Raw genomic sequence first — 22,720 nt, 5'->3', positions numbered from 1 at the left:
TTTCTTACCACACACTCTCTCCAGCTCGTCCGAGTTATCCTGACAATCATAGTAGCCGTCACACTTCCAGCGTTCTGAGATGCAGTTACCATTGAGACAGGTGAACTGCTCAGGCTGACAGCGTTTCCCTGTGTCTTGGATACAGTCTTTGCCGTTGTTGGCCAGGTACCACTTTCCCTGATGAGGACACTGGCACTCTGGGCCCAGTGGACCTGCAGGAGAGATTAAGGGAGGTGAAAGAATTTAATAATTGAGAAGAACTGAAGGGAACAGAGATATATTAAGTAGCACTGAATGCCTCTTTATATAATTTAGGATGTTCAGAGTTCTCTACAGGCACCAAAGTCTTACTGAGTGATTCAGTAACTGCCCACGTTTTCTCTTACCGGGAACACAGACATCACTGCAGCCCCCGTTGAACTGCTGGCAGGAGCTGGAGCAGCTCTCCTGCTTGGATGCAGTATAAACATGAATGGCGTTTGGTCGGTATTGCAGGTCCTGGGCCAGCATCGTGAAGCCAGAGCCATCGTCTTTTCCAGCCCTAAAGACGGCTCTCTCAGTCCAGTCGGTCCAGAAAATGTCCTGTTGGAAGACAGTCATAGCGTACGGGTACATGACCCCCTGCACAATCACTTGTCGGTTCTCACCAGTCAGAGTAGCCCGCTCTATCTTGTCTCTGAGGGAAGAAGGGAGGGAAGAAAGGAGTTGTCAAAAAAAAAATCTGAGCAGTATGGCATCTGCTGCAACATAATTATATATAAAACACTGAACATACAATGAGGCGTCAGCCCAGTAGAGCATCCTTTCCTGGTAATCCAGGGACAGGCCATTGGGTGTTGTCAGGCTGCTGTTGATGATAGCAGTCCGGAAGTTTCCACCCAGTGTGGCCCTCTCAATCTTTGCTGGGACGCCCCAGTCAGTCCAGTAGAGGTAACTAGGCAGAGAAAGCAGAGAGAGACAAGCTAGGAAAGGGAGCTCATTGATATATTTTAACGAAACTCACACCATTAATCCCTAAAAACCATCTCCAATCTGTAGTGAAATAATGGTTAGTTGCTTTTACCCATAGCAGGGGTCAACAATGATGCCTCTGGGGCGGTTTGCATGGGCGATGATGGAGCGATTCATCCCATCCACCCCTATGGACTGGACATTACGTCTATAGTAGTCAGTGAAGTAGAGACGCTTGTTGACCCAATCATATGCCAATCCCTCTGGATCATCCAAATCTGTGCAGAATAACAAAGAGGAGAGGATAATGAAATAATAAGAGACAAAAACAAAGATAAGATGATTAATAAAATGTGGAAATGAAACAGACTGGGTGAGAAGGAGAGAGGACACACAACATAACCAACAATAAAACAGTAAGAAAACACATTACAAGATGGAATCCCACAATCTGAACCCCGTGACAATTAATGCTAAACTCACTTGCAGCTATAATGACAGGCGGGCTGGTGATGGATGTTGTAGTGAGGTAGGCAATCCTGCTTCGACCAATCCCCATATACTGGGTGAAGAAAATTCGCCTCTCCTTGAAGTCATAGTCCAACGCCATCAAGTTGAAGCCCAAGTTCACCGTTGGATAGGGAGTGCTGTGATCCGCAGGGTCTAACCTCAGGCTATTCAGCGTGTAGTCTGTGGTGAAAACCAGAAACTCATCTTGTCCGTAGCCACATGTTACTCCGTTACTAAGAAGTGAGCCATGTGCACAACCACATTTTGGATTTTCCTGGCCTGGCATGGCAAAGCAAAGCTGCTGGCAGCGTCCATTATCTTCTTGACATGGGTTAAAGCCCACCTGGTTGGCAGATGTGGGCTGGATGTGAGCATCAAAGACAGCGACATCCATCAGCCCATCAAGATTGTCTCGAATGACCTGGTAACATCGTAAATAATTATTTTGTTATTTAGTGGCATAGGGATAGAACATTAATAGCAAGATTATGTAATGTCTGTTTTCTCTATTCCCAAATGGAGTTTTTCCCTTTTCTGTCCAACCCAAAGAAAGATTACTTTCCTTCTTTGGGTCTTGGATTGTTGGTCAAACAAAACAAGACATGTCATGTCATCACCTTGGACTGTAAGAATTTGTAACTGCATTTTTCTGAAATTTGTAACATAGAGTAGACCAAACAATGAAATGAGTCCCTATAATATTTGTGCCCATGTTTTCTCCAACAAATTGTCTAAGTTATCTAGATTACTTACTTATTTCAATGGAATATCACAAAACAGCTAACTCTTTGAGCTAATTTAAATCTTACCTCTGGCTGGTCAGTGTTGGTTGGGTCTTTACTGGCCTGGAAGAGCTTCCCAAGCTTTTTATCCACCCACAGCATGTAGTTTCCAAATATAGCCATTCCTGTCGGAGATGGATATCGGCTCCCATACCTGACAATCTGCCTCTGTGTGCCATCTATGGCCATGCGGGAGATCATATCAAGGTAATCATCTGTCCAGTAGAGGAAGTCATTTGTGTAATCAATGGTTAGGCCACGAGGTGATGCCAGGCTCTCTGTTGCTAGCACCGTGCGGTTGGTACCATCCAGCAGGGCTCGCTCAATCTTGGGTGTTTGGCCACTGTCGGTCCAGAAGAGGTAGCGAAGCTTGGGGCTGACAGCCAGGTCACGGAACCGGTCTTGGGAGGACTTGAGGAGAATCATTCGGTAGGTGGTGTTGATGGCCAGCACCTCCAGGAAGGTTTTGCTGTCAAAGGCATTGGTGAAGTACAAGTTACCTGAAGAAGTGAAAGGCCAAAAGGGAATGAAGAGAATTGGTATGTTAGTGCAAGCAGAGAGATACACAGCTGTAGTGTAGTAATGTACACATAATGTTCTTGCTCCTAATGCCTTCTTGTAATGATAATGGATGAATGAAGGGATGGTTGGATGATGGTTCAGTGGCTTCATACCTGCAACCCAGTCTACAGCGAGGCCCTGGATGCCTCCTCTTCCAACGCCTGAGGTGATGACATTGCTGTAACCCCCTCCATCTGTTTTGGCCTTGAAGATGCCCCTGTATGAGGTGGAGGTGGCATTGTCAGTCCAGAACATAAAGCCGGATTCAATATGGAGGTCCAACTTGCCCTTAATGGAGTAGTAAGCTGCAAAAGAGAAAAAATGCTACTTGTAGTAACTGACAGTTTGGTATTTATAGTCAGCAATTAACAGAAAAGGCTGTACAATATGCAAAAAACCTTCCAAAAGACAACCCCCCCCCCCAAACAACATAGAGCTGAGCAATATGAAGCCAACATACGTCCACCAACAGGAACCATAGCCTCGGAGTGGTCTGAGCTGTTTATGTGGAAGCCGCGAATGTACGTGAGAGAGGAAACGATGGCGAATGATTCATACTGATCACAGTGGGAGCCATCTTGAGAGGGGTAAAAGCCTGTTGTGCAGGAACAGGTCTTTTGATTGTCTGGTTTGGGCAGGCAGAGGTGTGGACAGCCCCCATTGTTGGAGCTGCAGGCATTAGTGGTCCCTGCCGAGTCTGATGTGGGAGAGAGAAAAGAGAGTTGTGGAAATTAGCATTACTGAATGATATGAGACCATATCACTATAATACAAGTGGACAACTGAACAGCACTTAAACAAGAAAAGAGGTTGCAGTCTTCTGACATTTTCCTAACAAGACATTTTTGTGCTGTGCAGAATCAGCAACTTACATTTTCTATGGTATTTAAGAGAAAATCCTTATCCTTTATCTGAACTGAGCAAAACTGGTTTTCTTTTTGGCGACATTTGCTCAAACAATAGTTTTATCTCAATCCCTGAGGTCCTCAGAAGCTTGTCTTCCTGAGAGTTTAATATCGTTATCATTACCATCCATTTATTTGGCATCTACATGTGCAAAAATATATGTTGCAAAAAATGTGTGATTTTTTACTATGCATTATTGTGCACAGTTGCAATTCTTATAGGATTTATATGTATTAATTTCTCAGATTTACCATTATCTTATCAACTTGTTTTTTCTTATAAATGATGAACGATACACACACACACAGGTGAAATCAGAAGAGAGAGAAATCTCCCAATCGTCAAAAATGGAAGATTGTTACTTATTTTGATTTTTAAAAAGTAAATAATCTTCTATTTTTGAGGAAGAACTATGTGGACTGTAATGGTAAAAGGCCTTATCAACACAAAAGCTACATTCAAAAGAGGAAATACAAGTGGTGCTCGATCCTGCTGTGTGCAGTCCTTGAGTTGGGCACGAAGCTCTTACTCGCTGGCAACAATTATGTATTGCATAACAAACAGTCTGGATAAAAACACCAAAAATTTCAAGGACAGAAACCTTTAGATTAAAATAAAAACCAGCTGATCCACCTACTGTCTCTGGCGTGCACTTTGAGAGCATGCAAGTCAGACATGCCACTCCTCATAACCACCATATTGGCACCGGTGTCCTTGTCCACCCTCTCAATGACCTCATAGTCCAGGTCGGTGTAGTAGAGGTGGTTCTGGTAGATTGTCAGCCCCCACGGATGGGATAGACCACTGACCACCGTCACCCGGCTTATTCCGTCCATGGTGCCACTTTCGATCTGGGCAAAAAAGGAAGGAGGGTAAAAGAGGTTGATTCAGGACCATGATGAAGATGAAACTACAAGCAAAATAGTTCAACAAGAGGTTACATAACAACAAGTACAACAGTTCTGACCATGCCTACTGTACATACCACCCCTGAGCCTGCCACACCCCAGTAAAGTTTCCTTGCAGAGATGTCGGCAGCGATGAATCCTATGTTCACCATGTTGCCTGTGTAAAGGTTCCTGAGGTTGCCTCCATCCATGTCAGCGCTGCCAACTTTTGGAGGAACTCCGTTGTCTGACCCTTTGTCTGTCCAAAACAATTTCCTGTGGAGGGAAAGTGTAAAGGTGAGAAACAACTGGAGAGGTTTCAGATATTACAGAGTAAATGAATCAGTCCTGATACTGGATGGATCAAGTTTAAAAGGTTTTCAGTCTAGCCATGGGTATAAATCTACTGAGAGTACACAGAAGAAAATCTCTTTATGGGTTCTGCAGGATTATTTTCAACAACCAGATAAAAATGCTAAGTTACACACAAATCCCGTAGTCGTTTATTCATTTGACATTTTTGACTGTATTACCTACTACTGTTTATAGTTTTGGGTGGGTAATGTTTATCAGAGACATGATTGAGATGGATATGTTGCTGCTGGGGGAATAAATTTTCTTAATTTCCAGTTACATCATGGTCTTTCAAACATCCAGACCACTTTGTCTTCGTCAGCCGGCTATGATCCGCTCGATAAAAACAGATGAGGTCCTGGTTTATCATCGCCATTAGAAACACAGAAGTAATGATGAGCATCTAAATATGTCTGGCCATTTCACCCACAGAAACTGACACTTCATGATTTGTTCCTTTCATTTAGTCCATGCTATTGAATTTAAATTGGACAACAAATACTCCATAGGTTTCTTGTCTCAGTGAACAGATGCTTTACCCTCTGGCTGGATCCAGAGCTATTCCAATGGGTTCTCCTACTCCCTCTGGTATACCAGTGGAGGTGATGAGGGTCTTCCTATAGCGTTGGCTTCCATCGACACGGATAACCTAAGTGAATTGTTAGATTTTGTTTATTTACTTGCACAATGTCAAAGCAAAAAGAGAAATTAAGTGATAAAACACTGACAGTAAAGTGAAAATTTAAATGAAAAAGGTAAAATATGACATGTACATTTAATAAAATAAATTACATTCTTGTAATTTTATCTAGCCTTGACTAGTTTTGCCATTGTTGGGCTCTATTTTTGTCTAAAAGGGTGCTTACCTCTATGGCTTTAACAGTGGGATTGGTGTAATACATTATTCGGCTTATCCAATCAAAAGCCAGACCAGAAGGTGAGCCCATGAAAGCAGCTGGAGCAAACTCAGACCTGTTGGTCCCGCTGGTTTTCACTCGCCATATAGAACCCTGATGTTAGAGCAAAATCAGACATCATGCATCAAAACAAGCCTTGTAGAAACTGTAGATACTCAAATAATACATAGAGGAAATATAAATAAAAATATAAAAAGGAAATATGCACAAGCACAAATCAGTAATTAACCATAAATTTCCTTTACATGCTGTGGAAGTAGTCAAGTCAAGCAAGTCAATCTGCAAAGCTTAACCTTTGTCTTCTCTTCTACTTCTCTGCTATTGAAGTATGACATACGGGATATGATTTACTCAGCTGCCTGGATCAACACACTTAATCAAAATCTATCCTTGTATCATAGTAAATTCACAATATATCATAAAAAATGTATACAATGTTCAATTTAAGACCTCCACTCACAGTGTTCTGCACCCAATAGACAAACTCCTCCTGGTCATCAAAGTCAATGTCGCGGCCCTGGCTGACGCCAGACACAGGGGCCATTGCATTGTTGGAAGGGTCAGCGGGGTCCAGAGGAATGCCAAAAATCACTGAGTCTCTCACCACCATCAAGAAGGGAGCATTGTCTAGAGCAGAATAGGAGTGCACATGATGAGAGGAACACAATACTCACACAAAGGGGTGCCAGGCTGTAGGAGAAGTATACATTTCAAGAGAAAGACTACCAAATTAATATCAGTCAAAACTAGAAAATTAATATCCATCCACATAGTTTATATACGGTTAAATCCTGTGAACATTGGTGCAGAGAGCACTGTAAAATAAATCAATAAATCAATAAAAGCTGCTGTTAAACACCTACCTTTGATACAGGTGCGTTTATCAGCATCCAGCTTCCAGCCAGACTGACACTGGCAGGTGTAGTACCTGGGTCTCAGGCCTGACAGCAGACACAGCTGACTGCACATGTGTTCTCTGCATGGGTTGATGGCTAAATACAAAACCACAATGTCACCTTCAGTCAGACTTAATATGACATTTGACATACTATTTCAACATACTATCCCATTTGCCATACTAAAATGATCATTTAATGCAGCACTCGTGGTGGGGTTGTTACGTGCACTTCATTAATTTGTCTAGATTTGTCTGCTATGTTTTTTATTATTTCCTTTTGGTTACATTTATTTTATTATTATGATTAGTGTTCTTTTCAGCTGCTGTTTATGCTAATTACCAGAGTTCGTTGGTTTGTATCCCTTAATGACATTAACATGCAGTTAGAAAAACTTTAGGAGCATTGTTTCAGGAATATACCAAAAGAACTCTAGGGCACTCAGTTTATACTCACTGATTACAGGTAAGACATACAGTAACATACTACCTACACTGCATCAACACACAGCATTTAGTATACTTAACTGTAAGTATGAAAGCTAGGTTCGCTGTTTCATTGGAAATTACCTGCAGGTTGTTTGATGGGATGGTCCATAACGATGCCCATGGGTTGGTAGACATTGTTCATCAGAGTGGTGGTGTTGCCACCGTGAAACTTGTTCGTTCTCATCACCCTGCTGGTGTAGCGCTCCGACCAGTAGATGCTGTCTTCAAAGACGGTCATACCATGTGGGTGCTGGAGAACCTGGTGTGAGGTGGACATGCACAGAGGTGATTTTTTTAGACAATATTCTAAGCGCAAGCGCTCCTTTTCTACACCACCCTGACTTACAGTATGTCCATACACTTATGACCATTCGCACGCGGGACCTCCCAAGGCTTTGAGCTGTCATATCCCTGGTCTGGACCATGTCTCAAATGTTTAGGATAATCATGAAGAAATGTGAGAGGATGTGTGAAGAAAAAAGCGAATAGATTCTGTAAATGATTAACTGTGTGCTAGGAGAAAAAAAATAGGAAAACACAAGACCTGAAAAACAAAACAAGCTAGTGAAAGATAATTTAAAGAGTAAAATAAATTAAGTTTCTGTTTTTCAGTTTATAGTATTATTCACTCATGAATTCACTCTGACTCACCTGCTAACATTTCACTGCTTTTTGTCAATTTTGGCACTTCATACAGTCACAGCCATCAATCTAACTGATGAATTATAACAGAGACTCAAAACATCCATTATACTGTCTGATGTAAAAAAAAATCATTTTGACAACAGGTCAGAGGTCCTTTACCAAAAAAAATGGGCAAACAGAATCCGTGAGTGACTTTGATTTATCTTTCATTAAAGTCTTTTTATTTTGATTAAGGATTTGTCCCCATGGGTCACCTTATGTTTTTTCTTAAATAACAGAACCAAACTAAACCTACCAGGTCACTCGCCATGACCTGATGGCGGTTGTTGCCATCATAGTCACAGTAGTCAATATATTTGAGATAGGCGTCGGCAAAGTAGACCCTGCCTGTGGTGTAGTCCAGGGCCAGGCCATTGGGCCAGTAGAGCTTAGTGCTGACAATGACTCGCCTCATGGCTCCATCCATGTAGGCCCGCTCGATCCTGGGGTTCTGACCCCAGTCAGTCCAGAACATCAGGTTGGTGCTGGGAGGAATGAAAGTTTATTATGTTTTGAAACTAGATGTTCAGGGGCTCAAAGTTGATGAAAGACGCCATTTTGTAAAGAATCATGGAGCTAAACATATGGCAAAATTAAAAAAAAAAAGAACAAAGTCATGTCTCACTGGTTGCGGGGGTCGAGAACCAGTCCGCGGGGGCTAGTAACATTCTTAGTGAGCAGGACTTTACGGAAGCGACCATCTAGAGTGGACACCTCAATGTTCTCCATGACAGAGTCGGTCCAATAAAGGTTCCGACCCACCCAGTCCACGGCTATACTCTCTGGTACCATCAGACCAGTAGAGAATACCTAGAATAACAGAGACACTGTGAACATATTTAACACTGACCATTATGGGAATATTGCACAGTTTTGATTACATGCTGTATGATCATTTCTCTTACTTCTCGTCTGTCGGTGCCGTTCTGGTTGGCGCTCCATATCTTCTTCTGTGAGGCATCGGCCCAGTAGATTCTGGAAGTTGCGCGATCAAAGTCTACAGTCACTATGCTTGAACCGCTGATCACTGGGTGCATCTGGGGTGGTCTCATGTTGATCTGGTTGGCGATGATCTGGCTACGCTTGGTAACCAGAAGTACAGCTGCTAGTGGGTCTACAGGCAGAAAAATATCTTATTTCATACCAACATTTTATCTAACATCTTATGCTTTTTTGCATGAAGTGTATAACTTTCTTACTATGTTATAACTTGCTTTAAATTCCTATATACGCTGCATTTGGGGCTTTTTTGATCCAAGCAATTCTATCAAAATCTATTAATAAACAAACAGAATGTTACTGAAAATACTATTTTCTCTTGATATTACAACAATTCAGCATTGTTTAATAGCAGATTTATTTGTATTGTGATGCTTGCTGCTTACTTGCAGCTTTGCAGGTGCGTCCATCAGGCTCTAGGAGGTAACCATCAGAGCAGTAGCACCTGAAGCTTCCTCTCTCGTTGTAGCACTGCTGGCTGCAGAAACCGGAGATCAGGCACTCGTTGATGTCCTCACATGTCTTGGAGTTGTTGAGCTGAAATCCTGGTGGACAGGTGCACTGAGCGCCAAAAGGTCCTTGGACACAACCATGACTGCAGCCTCCGTTGTTCAGTACACAGTCATCTTGGTCTTTGTGAAAGGACATCGCAGTGAGTTAGTAGTGAGTATTTATTAGGCATTGAGCTGCTTTTATCGTTGCTGACTTTTGCTTTGATTTTGATTTCTGTCAATGTCTGTCAGTTAATTTCACTGGTGTTTTGTACTTATGACGTTTCTTCGTCTATTTTATAACATTTTTTTTTATACATTTAAAGGCACTATGTTTGTTGGGGTCTTTGCTGAGTCACTCGATCAGGGGCGGGTTTAGTAACTTTTAAATGGAGATGCAAGATTGGGGCACAGATTCAAAGAAGGGGGGCACGTTTGTACAATGTGTAAAAATATTTGAGTTAAGACTCAAATTTAAAGCCCTGGTTCTTGGCAGTGAATTGTACATAATTAACAGTTACATTATTTATTCATTGTAAAAAATGAATTGCAAATTAACAACTTTAAATATTCTAATATCAAAGAATATTAATAAAAAGCTGCTATTTTTAACTTCAAATACCTTACAGCCATGGACAGATTATGAAACAAGGGGCCCCTGGACACAGAAATGTAAAAGTCCCCTCACCCCTCCTACATAGGAGCAAGATATTTTGCATCTCTTTGTAGTCATTTTGCATCTTTTTGGCAGTCTTTTTAGTTTTTTTTCATCTCATTTTGCTATGTGTTTTGCCTCTCTTTGTAGTCCTTTCATGTCTATTTCTGGTTGTTTTGCACGTCTTACTGATATTTTGTATCTCTTTTTAGTTGTTTTACATCTTTTTTTGCATCTCTTTTTGGTTGTTTTGCTCTTTATGAACTTAAAAACAAAAAATGTAAAAAAATCACTTCATACAGAGGCTCCAGTCCAGGGGCCTTGGGCCTTTTTCAGGTCCTGTGTCACCCCTGGCCACCCTTCTAGCCCTTCCCCTGAACTCAGTTTCCAGTTTATTAGGTAAGCCTAGCTAAAACTAATGCAGTCTAATACCACAGTCCTGCAATAAACACTATTTTCATGAAGTTTATAATGTGTGGAGGTGTTGATTCAACTTTACGGTTTTGCAGTTCATGGTATTGTTTAACTGTACTGCATTATACTGACAGGTGTTTCAGTTATTTTGTCCACCCAATTTATACCAATGAGGATAGAATAAATATCAGTAACACCTCTCAGTATAATGGAAGAAGATATATTTCTAAAACTCACTGCAGATAGGTGACTCATCTGCTCCATTGGGGCAGTCCCTTTGACCGTTGCACACCTTGTCCAGGTCGATGCACACCTGGTCAGTGGGGCACTGCCACTGTCCAACTGGACAACTAAATGGAGGGGTGGGGCAGTTCTGTTCATCACTCATGTCCCGGCAGTCGTTGTCGCCATCACACAACCAGCCTGTCGGGATGCACAACTTGTTGGTACACTGGAAGTAGTTGGGTCTGCAGGTTGTAGGAGGGCAGGAGTTGTGTTCGTCGGATCCATCCTCACAGTCTGGATGGCCGTCACACTCCCACTCGTCTGGTATGCAGAAACCATCGGTCTGGCACTGGAATTCGTTGTTGTGACAGAGGCCTGGACCACGAGTGGCTGTAAGGGCCACAGACATTTAAAAATGACTGAAACTGCAGTGGCTTTCTCTGAGAAATTTCAGTAACTCACCAATAGAATGCTGAAACACTGAACATCAAGATAAAGGTATGATATGTATTTATTTGCATTTTCATTGATTCACGTCAATGACTTTTTTGTGACAAGACCAAATTTTAAATGAAAAATAAAATATATTATTATTATCATTATTATTAACCCTAACAGAATTTCAAGTTGTGCAATCAATCATAATTAAATCACTAATTAACAAAATTGGCATAATTAATTTTGTAATATATAGCTTAAGTCAGTGTTGCCAACTTACGACAGTCTCGTTCATCAGAATGGTCCCTGCAGTCAAACACTCCATCACACTGATAGCTTGAAAGGACACACTGGTCCCCGCTGGCACAGGCAAACTCATAGGAGGCACAGGAAAACTCTTAAAGTGAAGAGGAAGAAGAAGATTAAGAGGGAAAAGATAAGTAAAAAGAAACATACCTCCATGCTACAGCAAAAATCGTAAACATGATTTTCAGAACCCAACGATGAATCTATGTGGCTCAATAGGGAGGAGGGCTGTCATACACAAACGATCATCATAAATAAAACAGAACATAACAAACAGTAAAGTTATAGCGATTCCTACCACAGTTTTTCTCATCAGATCCATCCAGGCAGTCCTGGTCTCCATCACAGATGTAGGAGTTGTGGATACAGCGGTGGTCGGGACACAGGAAGTAGGCAGGGGGGCATGTGGTGATGGTTGAATCTGCCAATCACAGATACAGCAGTTTTTTTTTTCCCCAGTAGATGATATTTGCATGTGCAGCGTTACATGAAGTACAGTCTCATTAAGAGTGACGTGATAATGGACTGACAGCCCCAAACTTACTGCAGTTGTGTTCATCAGAGCCATCACCACAGTCATTGTCACCGTCACACACCCATGTTCTAAAAATACACCTGTAGTTATCGCAGGTAAAGTAGCTGGCTCCACAGGTGGTGGGGAGACGAGTGGGACAGTTCATTTCATCGGAACCGTCACCACAGTCATCCATGCCATCACAGCGCCAGCTGGACAGGATGCAGTGCTTGTTGTTGCAGGTGAACGCTTGTGAAGAGCAGGTCGCTCCTGGCAAACACATATGAGGCAGGCAGTTGGATTAATGCAGTTGTTTGCTCAATGATTTCCTTCCATTACTCTACGGACACACGCATTTTTTTTTTATACATTCACCTGTGTCTGTGCAGTTGGCCTCATCGGTCTTATCTATGCAATCAACAATCCCGTCACAGCGGTAGGAGTTGGGCCTACAACGTCCTTCGTCACATTCAAAGGCGTAGTCGCCACAGATGTTGTCAGGGGGGATAACAGAATCGTCCTTGATGCAGTCCCTCTGATTGGCCTGAAGTTTCATGCCGTACGGACAGCCACACACTCGACTGAAGGAGGGAGTCGGGAAACAGAAGTGGCTGCAGCGCCCATTGGGCACCATATTGCACCGGCTGGTGAACGCTGTCAGGAGCATGATGAAGAAGCGGTCAGTGGGTTTATAGATTATCATATCTGGCTGACTCACTTCTCAACAATCGCCCTGGCCCTGCAGTCATTGTTTATTCCTGTTTAAGAATGCAATATGGATATTATTATCCTCTTTTATAGCTCTATTTCGTAGCTTTTCTCCCTGCCTACTAGCAGTCAAATCCCCTTGGTCCTGTACATATACAATCTACATCAATTACTGTAGGACTCGAGTGTTAAACGTTTTGCAGACTCCGGTGCCTTCCTCTGTGTGAACTTACTGCTGTGAAGGTCAGCTGTGTAGGCCTTAACACTCATGATGCCGGTGACTCCTTGTCTGATCATAATGTTTCCTCCTCCATCCCTCTTCCTCATCTCGAATATCGCTCTGGTCCGTGTATCAGACACGTACAGGTAGTCTACATGACAAAAATTGACGGTCCACAATATATCACAAAATATAATACATGAGCATGAGCTGTAATAAAGTTATTTCAACACATGCAAAATACGTGGCTCATTATATTGTGAGCAAAAATAAGAGCTTTTTAAATTTCATTAGTGTCCAATTATGTTGCGTGTGGACATTACTGTATACTAAATACTATCACCTCATTTTAAAAGTGAAAAATGTTGACTACATACACAGATGGCAGTAGAATTTTGATTTCCCAAAGAAAGGTTTGACTCTGTCTTAATTAGGTAACTTTTACCAGTCAGTAGAGGAACAAAGGTACTACACACGGCATTACCATATGGCAGAAAGGAAAGGTTCTAAAATGCGATACGATGATTTTATGGCATTACATTAATTTAAATAACCCTCTGTTCACCACTGTTTTTATCTGAATGCAAATATTCTCACAAATAAGACATGAATAAGGTATTTTTAGAGGCTTATAATAAAGTTTGGGCTTTATTGTGTCAAAGCTGCAGATAAAGCTGAATAATATCATATACAATTTGAATATTGGGCAAGTGTGATACAAGTGTACTTGAATTAGTGGGAGTCATGAGGAGAGACTAAGAAACCCACCTGAATAAATTGTCAAAGAGTAGGGTTGAGTGATCTGGCCGATATTTGTAAACGTCTGTCTGTCATGGCCTTCAATGCCAATGTGGCCAATCTGGTCCAAGAGGGAATCCGCCCAGTACAGCCTGTCCATCCTGTCAAGGGTTGTTCACCATCAATTAACCAGTGAATATAAAGGGATAATCCACACAAAATACAATATTTTATCCCTCGAATTGTTCACAGAACTCAATAATTAATATCGCTGCAGGTCATCACTATGCTTACACATAGTCCACACAGAGCCCATATGGCCATCCCAGTGTTGTGTTGACCAGAGGAACAGCATTGCTGCCATCAGTGAAGCCTCTCATGATGACCGCTGGACGGTACCAGTCAGACCAGAACAAGTAGCTGTCAACATTTGATTAAAGACACAAAGGACAGAAACAAAATATTGAAATGATATTTAATTACAAAGGTTGTAAACCCGTTAATATGCTGTAACATGTAATTCCCTTGCTGTCCCAATCAATCTCTAGTATATAAACCTGATAAATCTGGGCACTCACCCGGCACTAGGATGCACTGCAATGCCCTTTGGGTCTCTCAGTCCAGTCACAATGTCTCGTCTGGATTTGTCCGTGACTCTGAGGGCCGCCACCGACTTGTAGGTGCTTGTGGTCCAAAACAAAACAGAGGAGGTCCAGTCGTAAGCCATGGCATCAATTGTTCCCACTCTGTAACCTGTCAAAATCTGTTGGACTGAGAATGCATAAAGAAAATCAATACAGTGAGGTGTGACACAAAGGATTATGAACAGAACTTTGAAAGACAAAATGATTTGAAAATGATAATGATTTGATTATATCCTGTGTGTAACAAATTAACTTATGAATTCATTTTGCGCTACAAAATATATATACATTTTTTTCAATATTGGTGCTTCACTACACTAAAGTAAGGAAAACTCACCGGTGCCATTAAGATTTGACTTATAGACAAGGCCTTTGGACCTGTCGTTGTAGAAAATGGCCTCCTTGTTGCCGTCAAACTCTACAGCAGAGCCCGAGAAGGAAGTTTCAAGCCCTGTGAGGGGCAGGGTGATGTCCTCCTGGAGGGATAAATTCAGTGGGATTCCTCGCACCGCAAGAGAGGTGGCCAACAACAAGTAGTCCTTCAACTCTGTTCAAAGAGTGAGTGGCAGTAGTTACTAGCAGGTAATCTCTAAACAATTTAATCATAAGTCCCTGCATGGTTGTCATTAGTAAGTGACTGAAAAGGAAAAATATGTTATAAAAGTGACTATTATGTCTTAAATGTGATGCAAGTTTACAATCAATAACAATTTCAACAATAATTTTTTTAATACGTACGGATAACTTCACCTTGATTATCAAGCGCTTTAAAATACCTATCTTTAATGACGTAAAATAAAATTGCAATTTAAAAAATGTGCAAATAATATTGTGAATTTCATTGTTTGACTGAATTAAAAAGATGAGTAACTGACCGCAGAACACGTAAAATATTACTATTTAAATAACACGCCAACTCTAAAGATCAGGTCATTTTGCCCTTGATCAAAGGAGACTCACTAAAGCAGGTCCGACGGTCAGGCTGCAGGTCGTAACCATGGCGACACTTGCAGCGGAAGCCCAGACCATCATTGTCGGAGCGGTGACTCAAGACACAAATGTGCTGACAGCCACCGTTGTGTCTGCCGCAAGGGTTCATTACTGTAAGACAGGACAGATGTGGCAGGAAAACACTGTCATTTTTCAGCATGGTGTAGTCTTACTTTGCAAACATAATGCAAACAAAAAGATAAAAATGGAGGACGGTTAGAGATGCACTTCCTTACCAACAGGTTGCAGGACAGGGTGTGAGACTACAACATGGCCCGGTGTCTTTGTGGTACGATAGAGGAGTGCTGGGTTGCTGCCGTTGAACCGGTCGGCTCTCACCACACCCATCTTGCTCCAGTCAGTGAAGAATACGTGGTTTTCAAACACAACAATTCCAAAAGGATGCGGAACCTGGGTTGCACCATTGAGGACTATTTTCCTGGGAAACAGCAACACCACAGAGTTGTCATCAAAGAGAGGACATCATAGATGCATCATCGTTTGCTTCTTTAGCGTTAGGAGAAATTTTCAATGACTGAAAACATTTTCGGCGCAACCTTTACCTTTCCAAACCATTGTAAGTCACAGTCTCAACAGTGTCAAAGTGGCTGTCAGACCAGTAGACCCTCTGAGTGATGATATCAAGGGTAATTCCTGTTGGAGTGCCCAGCCTGCTCTTCACCAGCTCAAAGCGATTACTGCCATCCATGAAGGCACGTTCGAGCTTCGTCCCCGCACCGGCAAAGCCCATGTCTGTGAAGAACATATAGCTGCAAACGAACACACAATACAGACTTGAAAGGATGCTATACAATATAAGCTATGTGATGCCAGGTCAGGTGAATGTAAAACCTAAATTGGCTTTAGCTGATGAGCTTAAATGATAATGGCAACAAGTCAACATGTCAACCCAGGTAATGATTGTTGATATGGTTGGCAACATGCGTGCCATTATCAGCAGCTTTCAGAAGCAGATTTCCAAGAGTAAAGCACTTAAACCCACCCCACCGTAGGGTCCAGGGCGAGGCCATGGGGTGCATTCAGGTTTTCAGCTACAAGCGTGACCCGGTTCCCTCCATCGAAGTCGCACATGTCAATGCGCTCCACCGTGGCCTCTAAGACATAGAGTTTGAAGTTGATCCAGTCCACAGCGAGGTTCTGGACACTCTGGACTGCAGCAGTCAGCACCTCCTTAATGTTACCCCCATCATAGCTCGCAGAATACACCTGGCAAAAGAAAGAAAGGGTTTGGTATGAACGGGTTTTCCTTTCTAACTCAACTATTGCAATATGCATATAAGCCACAGGTGCTTCAGCAGTTTCCCAGTAGGAAACACAAACTGCCTATTGGTGCGTGATTGGTGTAGTTTAGCAGCACTGCCTATTAAAACCTGCCACAACATTAAAACCGCTAACTGGTTTTAATGTTGTGTCTGATCAGTGTACAGTGGTGCAGTTCAGATACACAAGTGCCCCGTGTTTTGCAGTCATATAAGGAAGCTACGACAAAGGTATAGGAGAAGTGTCACCAGACAACCATCCAGACTGACCTTTTTCATATATGTATCACTCCAGAAGACTTTTTCACTGTGCCAGTGGTAGGCCACCCCAACAGCATAACCTTTGCCCTGGGACGGCACCAAAGTTCTGACAAAGCGCCCGTGTATATCGGCCATCATCACTTCACCCCCGTCCGTGAAAATGAGCTGTGGCATTCCAGCTGGAAAACACAAATACCGGACCTCAGCGTTGAATTTATTTTAAAAAGTTATAGTTATCTTACATATTTGATATAATTGTAAAAAATATACATGGTACATATATGTAAATAAACATACAGAAAAACCATCTGTGTCATCCTTAAGCATGAGAAAAATTGACCTTCTAGTAAATGTAAATTTTATGTAAACAAATATCAGCTCTTATCAAGTTTTTGTATCCTTATGTGCAACACAAGTGCATGGTCACTTTTAAGTATTGTCTGTTTAAATATGTCATGATGATCTTTCAAACATCCCACAGATTGTAGTAGCACATGCATATTGTATAAAACTGCCGTGTGATGTATGACCCTCTGTACCTGACACATTGGCTTTGCACACATGACCCTGTTCCAAGAAGTATCCACTAGCGCAGCTACAGTGGTGTATCCCAGGACGATCTTCACATAGCTGGTCACAAATGCCCCAGATCTGACAATCATTATAGTCTGGGCAATAAAAAAAAAAAAAAACATTTTATATGTTTTAGGCATTAGAGTGGGGATAATTAATGAAGTCGTTAATTTTAGCTTTTCAGGGCTGACTTATGTTAAAAGCTGAAACAAAGTTAGGTTTTAAGTTTACAAAAAAAAAAACCCAAATAAGAGATATGGCACTTACCTGCACAAGAACGACTGTCATTGGCTACAATGAAACCATCAGGGCAGTAGCAAGCACCACCTTGAGGAGATGGGTGGCAGAGGAACTCACAGCTCAAGGTGGAGCACTGATCCAGGCCTGTGTGTAAAAGTTAAATAAATCAAAGTCATAGTCAAGGCTATAGGTTATAGATAATTTAAGGATTCTAGTTGTAATCATCATCATCGTCTAGGCAGCCTGTCTGCCAGAACTTCATTTTCAGAGTCATGAGCAGCATTATAGCCATCATCAACTGAAAATTACCAGAAAAAATTTCATGTAAAACTACGTGTATCAGTAATAAGGAAGGAAAAAAGTTATGATTATGTTACAGTCTCAACAGCTGACTTCTGAGAAGCATGTATGAGTATGATTCACTATAATGTCTAAAACCCTTGCACCTACATTTATAGCCCTATGAAAGTGCTGCAAGTGCACGGCATCGCACATTTGACCAGATCTCTCACTTAGGCAACATTTATGTCAGTTCACTTTGCTTCTTCTGCTCAGGCTATTTTCACTGTAGGCATAAAGAGAAATATAAATATCCACACGTTGCAGCAATGCTGCGGGTTTTTCGTGATTTAGCGTGGAACTCGTGCAGATTTCCCCAACCCATGTGGAAAAATTTACATCCGTGTGACTTACTGCAGGTTTGCTGTGCTGTGGAGTTGGTCTCATCTGTTCCTCCAGGACAGTCAGGTTTGCCGTCGCACACTTTGCCCACCGGTATACATACTGTCGAGCCCGGGCATCCCCACTCACCAGGGTAACATTCTCGAGAGTTACTATCTAAAAAACAACAGAAACACTTGAGATTATACTATGAATTAGAAATATTTCCACATGCTCCTTTTTCAGTGCTGTAATTGAGTTTTGCATTTTGTTTTTTAATCATTTTTACCAGCTATAGCAACATGACTGTGCAAAAAATAAAATAACTGTTCCAAAATAACTCTTCATGTTTGCACTGAATCTCCTGCGCAAAATGTGAGTCCACCTGTAAGAACGAGTTTCCTCACCACATCCTTTCTCGTCACTGTAGTCCCCACAGTCGTTGAACTTGTCGCACACCCAGTGCTGAGGAACACAGCGACCACTGGAACACGTGAACTCATTGCCACTACAGCTCTGGTACGCTATCGAATAAAAGGATAGAACTCCCATTTATTCAGGTGTAAGTCTTACCCATCGTCATATACATGCACACTGCAGCTAAAATAGGGGCCTATCTAACATTAATGTCACAATAATTTCTCATTTGTACCTGATTAGAACATGAATAGACATTAATATTTTCCCAAAGTGTACCACTGAACCTTGTATCAAACCGTTTAGCAACCTAAACATGAAAAAGTATTAAATCCAGGTTTAGTACTAATGCAGTCCTTCTCTATATTGCACCCCTGTTAAAAGTCTTGTCCGTTCAGTCAGTGCCATCCTTACCACAGCCTTGTTCATCACTGTTGTCCCCACAGTCATCCCAGTGGTCACATACAAAGGAATGCAGAATACAGTAGCCATTTGCACACTGATACTGGTGGATGGGGCAGTGCTGAGTCGCTGAAAAAAAAAAAACACAAGGACTGCGTTTGCGAGAGCTCCAATAATCTGTTTATTATTGAGACCCGCTGGAAATCAAACAGCTTCTAACCAGCGACACTAGAACAGTTAACCACAATGAAAAGAAACGGAACAAGACCTACATAGTTAAAGGGATCATTTTATCCAATTAAGAAAGAAAAACCCAACAAAGATGGTGACCAAACATATTATTACAGTAATAGAGTATAATTTTAAGTTGTCTGTAAATGTATGGAAAATTTATATAACTTTAGATCAATTAACCTGATAGTAAATTGATTAATTTTGGAGATGCATGTAAAGGCAATATACCTATTAAACTGAGTGTGCATATATATATATATATAGCCTACCTGCACACTCAGTTTATTAGGTACACTAATCTACAACTAATGCAGTCTAATGCAGCAGCTCTACAATAAATCTTCCCTTCATGAGGGCTATTATGTTCAGTTTTTGTTGAATTTGTTTTAAAGAGGTGTAGATTCAACTGTGTGATCATTTTGGAGGCTGCGGCTAGTGGTGCTGTTGAACTGCATTATGTTATACAAAGGGGTGCGTCTGATGTTCATTGATTTGAATGGGGTGAACAAAACCATGGAAACACCTGTCAATAAAATTGAAACCTTCATGAAAGTAGGATTTATTGCTGGTGTGTTGTATTAGACTGCATTAATTTTTAGCTTGGTGTACCTACTGTCAAAGAGTATTTACTATATATAAGATCTTTACATACAGTCTATAGCTGAAACTTGGGAAATGACTGCAGCAGATTTTTTTTTTTGAGCTATTGAACAGAAGTCTTTTAGGAATCTGGAGATGTATAAATCAGGGTAAGATATTTTTTTTAATTTTAGCATATTGATCTTCATACATTCATAGAACCATCTCATCTTCTTATGCAAGAAGATCATTGTATCTGCATTATTACTGTGTACGAATCTCCAGACCCGTCGCTGCCAGTGACACGCTGAGGTTAGCTGTGGGTCTCGCCTACTCACTGCAGTTGAATTCATCAGAGCCGTCTCTGCAGTCCTGTAGCCCATTGCAGTGCTGAGAGTTGTTATAACAGGCCCCGTTAGCACACGTCTTCTCAGCGCAACTTGGATAGTCTGCAAAAAAAACGTACTTACTTTAATGCCAACAAAATGGATCCTATTAACAACAACAACAAAAAAAACCCTTCAATGATGAGACATTATAGGAGCGAAAAAATATTTGACAATATACATCAGTATAAAGTCCAGCATGCTCAGCTCCCAGTAGATGTAAAACTCTTACTGCAATTGTTCTCATCAGAGTTGTCCACGCAGTCCTTCACGTGGTCACATCTGTACTTGCTGGGGATACACTGGCCCTCCTGGCATGTGAACTGGTCCGGGCTGCAGGTCCGTCCACCTGGACGTGTGTGGGTTTTTGTTTAAAATGCCATGTGGCAGGAGAAGGAGACTTGTAATTGGAAATATCTAGTGACAAAATGCTTAAAGGGCAGATTCCCGACTCCAGCTAAGGAACGCGGGACATTGTATTACATGTTTGTTAATGGTACAACAGCACATAAACAATCAGTCTGCATACCGCAGGTTCTCTGTTCGTCTGAGCCATCGCTGCAGTCTTCCTCCCCATCGCAGACGAATCCCAAAGAAATGCATTCGCCACTCGTCACACACTTAAATTCCTGTGAGGTGCACGATGGAGGCGCTGCCACAAAGAACAGAGCAACTAAAGACCTTACACATAAAAAATAGTGCTTAGGGCTCTAGGTTTGGGTTTGGTTTTATAGTTCTGTACAACTCTTCTCTTTGTTGCATTTTTGCTGCTAAAACTTTATTTCCCAAGTCAGTCGATATGTTTCTGTGTGACAAATTTATAAAAACCCACTGGAAACACTGGGTTCTTCAAGTGGCTTTGCTTGGTACTGTCTGTGTCTCCAGTGACTGTTAGTAATACTTACGACAGTTCAGCTCATCTGAGTCATCTGTGCAGTCTTTAGTTCCATCACACCTCCAGGCTATGTTTATGCATTGTCCACTGGCGCACTGAAACTCCCCACTGCCACAACTGCCTGCAGAAAACATTACACAAAGAGGCAGAGAGATCTACCATCATTCATCTTTGTATGAATGGACCTGTCCTGTAAAAGCTTTTGTAAGAGGGACATTTGCACATCTGACATTGTTTAAAGTCCTTTCAGCGATGGTTACGTTGCAGTTGTGAATGTGTGATAATCACTTAAAATAAAGTGTGTTTTACTGTTTCCTGGACAAATGAGTCACCATGTTTATGGCAGCTGTAGCATTAAAACCTCAAAACATGTGATTTGGCCTTTATAGGGTAGTTAATTCTTCACCATGAAGGAGGATGCCTTTGAACCAGATGAAGACATTTGAGATAGATTATCAATGTCTGAATCAGCGCACAGGCGTGCATTTCGTATCATAGGCGCATAACTTTTCAGTAAAATTTTGTAAAATTTCATTGTGGTGTGAGGACCCCCCCCCCCCCCCAAATAACAATGGCATTACATTATTTAATGAGTTCCTTCAAAATGCCAACATAGTTTAGGAGGTAAACTGTTACTTTATACTCACTGGACAATATTTTAACATCACTTGTCAGTGCATCTGTTTCAGAGTCAAAACAGCTAAAATTGTCAATGATCGCATGATTTTTATTGATTTAATTCTTTTTTTTTACAGCCTTTGCCAAAAAAAAGGGGTAAAAAATTACAGCAATGATCAAATATTAAATCCTTTTAAACTAAACATTTGGGTCAAAATAGCAGTGTGATGATGCATCACTAATTATTACTAATCATTACCTAGTACTCGTATTCTTTTCATATTATTTGCATCCCAGTTAGCTTTAACAGATTGGCTACTAGTTTTGAAATCAAGAGTACACACATACCTAGAGCAAGTTGAATTCCTTGGGACAGCAGAAGAAAAGACACAAGATGAAGACCTTTAAAGGCCATAATTTAATTCTCAGCCTTCCTCCTCAGTTCTCTTCTGTTCAAGCGTTAGTTTGACAAGGTGTGTACGCTCATGCTAAATCTGCACCCTGACTCCTTTTACCCAAATGAGCCTGAGGAAGACCGTGCCTTTGGGCTTGAGATGTATAACCCGGAGCAAACAGCAGACCAATAATGTGACATGGAGTAATACGGCTTTTTTATGGCTTGCTCCTTTACATAAACTTCATCTAAGATTAACTTTTACCTGATGGTATGTTGTCAACATCAGCAAAAAAAAAAAAAAGTAACTACTCATTTCTGTGTAACAGTCTGACAGGAAGTTACCACTCACTGTAGTTAAAACCAGGGGTAATAAAGACTACATAGTGCCTTTTTTTAAATTTATGCATCCACAAACAAAATATAAGCACATTTCGACACAAATGACATGCATTACTTACTTGATAACCTGATTGAAAAACCAAAAAAAAAAAAAAAACCTA

General features: G+C 41.3%; 1 protein-coding gene across 1 annotated transcript in view; it reads right to left on the bottom strand.

The window, feature by feature from the left end:
* lrp2b (low density lipoprotein receptor-related protein 2b) overlaps nt 1–22,238 on the bottom strand; it is a 42,371-nt gene extending 20,133 nt beyond the window's left edge. Inside the window, exons 1-44 of the mRNA XM_040135937.1 lie at nt 22,172–22,238; nt 21,216–21,326; nt 20,840–20,962; nt 20,543–20,659; nt 20,263–20,373; nt 19,124–19,240; nt 18,700–18,816; nt 18,326–18,469; nt 17,660–17,776; nt 17,359–17,487; nt 16,829–16,998; nt 16,282–16,505; nt 15,842–16,048; nt 15,515–15,717; nt 15,249–15,389; nt 14,626–14,835; nt 14,223–14,415; nt 13,939–14,064; nt 13,675–13,805; nt 12,920–13,057; nt 12,354–12,632; nt 12,009–12,248; nt 11,763–11,885; nt 11,439–11,555; nt 10,733–11,110; nt 9,322–9,567; nt 8,842–9,050; nt 8,562–8,746; nt 8,193–8,421; nt 7,334–7,511; nt 6,732–6,860; nt 6,329–6,495; nt 5,818–5,961; nt 5,491–5,600; nt 4,696–4,873; nt 4,348–4,561; nt 3,265–3,501; nt 2,918–3,109; nt 2,271–2,743; nt 1,435–1,882; nt 1,064–1,229; nt 776–934; nt 387–676; nt 9–212 (exon numbers count right to left, since the gene is read on the bottom strand). Coding sequence (XP_039991871.1) covers nt 9–212; nt 387–676; nt 776–934; nt 1,064–1,229; nt 1,435–1,882; nt 2,271–2,743; nt 2,918–3,109; nt 3,265–3,501; nt 4,348–4,561; nt 4,696–4,873; nt 5,491–5,600; nt 5,818–5,961; nt 6,329–6,495; nt 6,732–6,860; nt 7,334–7,511; nt 8,193–8,421; nt 8,562–8,746; nt 8,842–9,050; nt 9,322–9,567; nt 10,733–11,110; nt 11,439–11,555; nt 11,763–11,885; nt 12,009–12,248; nt 12,354–12,632; nt 12,920–13,057; nt 13,675–13,805; nt 13,939–14,064; nt 14,223–14,415; nt 14,626–14,835; nt 15,249–15,389; nt 15,515–15,717; nt 15,842–16,048; nt 16,282–16,505; nt 16,829–16,998; nt 17,359–17,487; nt 17,660–17,776; nt 18,326–18,469; nt 18,700–18,816; nt 19,124–19,240; nt 20,263–20,373; nt 20,543–20,659; nt 20,840–20,962; nt 21,216–21,326; nt 22,172–22,238 — 8,191 coding nt within the window. The remainder of the gene's footprint in view (nt 1–8; nt 213–386; nt 677–775; nt 935–1,063; nt 1,230–1,434; nt 1,883–2,270; nt 2,744–2,917; nt 3,110–3,264; nt 3,502–4,347; nt 4,562–4,695; nt 4,874–5,490; nt 5,601–5,817; nt 5,962–6,328; nt 6,496–6,731; nt 6,861–7,333; nt 7,512–8,192; nt 8,422–8,561; nt 8,747–8,841; nt 9,051–9,321; nt 9,568–10,732; nt 11,111–11,438; nt 11,556–11,762; nt 11,886–12,008; nt 12,249–12,353; nt 12,633–12,919; nt 13,058–13,674; nt 13,806–13,938; nt 14,065–14,222; nt 14,416–14,625; nt 14,836–15,248; nt 15,390–15,514; nt 15,718–15,841; nt 16,049–16,281; nt 16,506–16,828; nt 16,999–17,358; nt 17,488–17,659; nt 17,777–18,325; nt 18,470–18,699; nt 18,817–19,123; nt 19,241–20,262; nt 20,374–20,542; nt 20,660–20,839; nt 20,963–21,215; nt 21,327–22,171) is intronic.
* Between the last annotated feature and the right edge of the window lie 482 nt (nt 22,239–22,720).

The sequence above is a fragment of the Xiphias gladius genome, chromosome 9, assembly GCF_016859285.1.
Source record: "Xiphias gladius isolate SHS-SW01 ecotype Sanya breed wild chromosome 9, ASM1685928v1, whole genome shotgun sequence".
NCBI lineage: Eukaryota > Metazoa > Chordata > Actinopteri > Istiophoriformes > Xiphiidae > Xiphias > Xiphias gladius.
The sequence above is the reverse complement of the archived record's forward strand: the minus strand, read 5'-3'. Positions and strand labels throughout refer to the sequence as shown.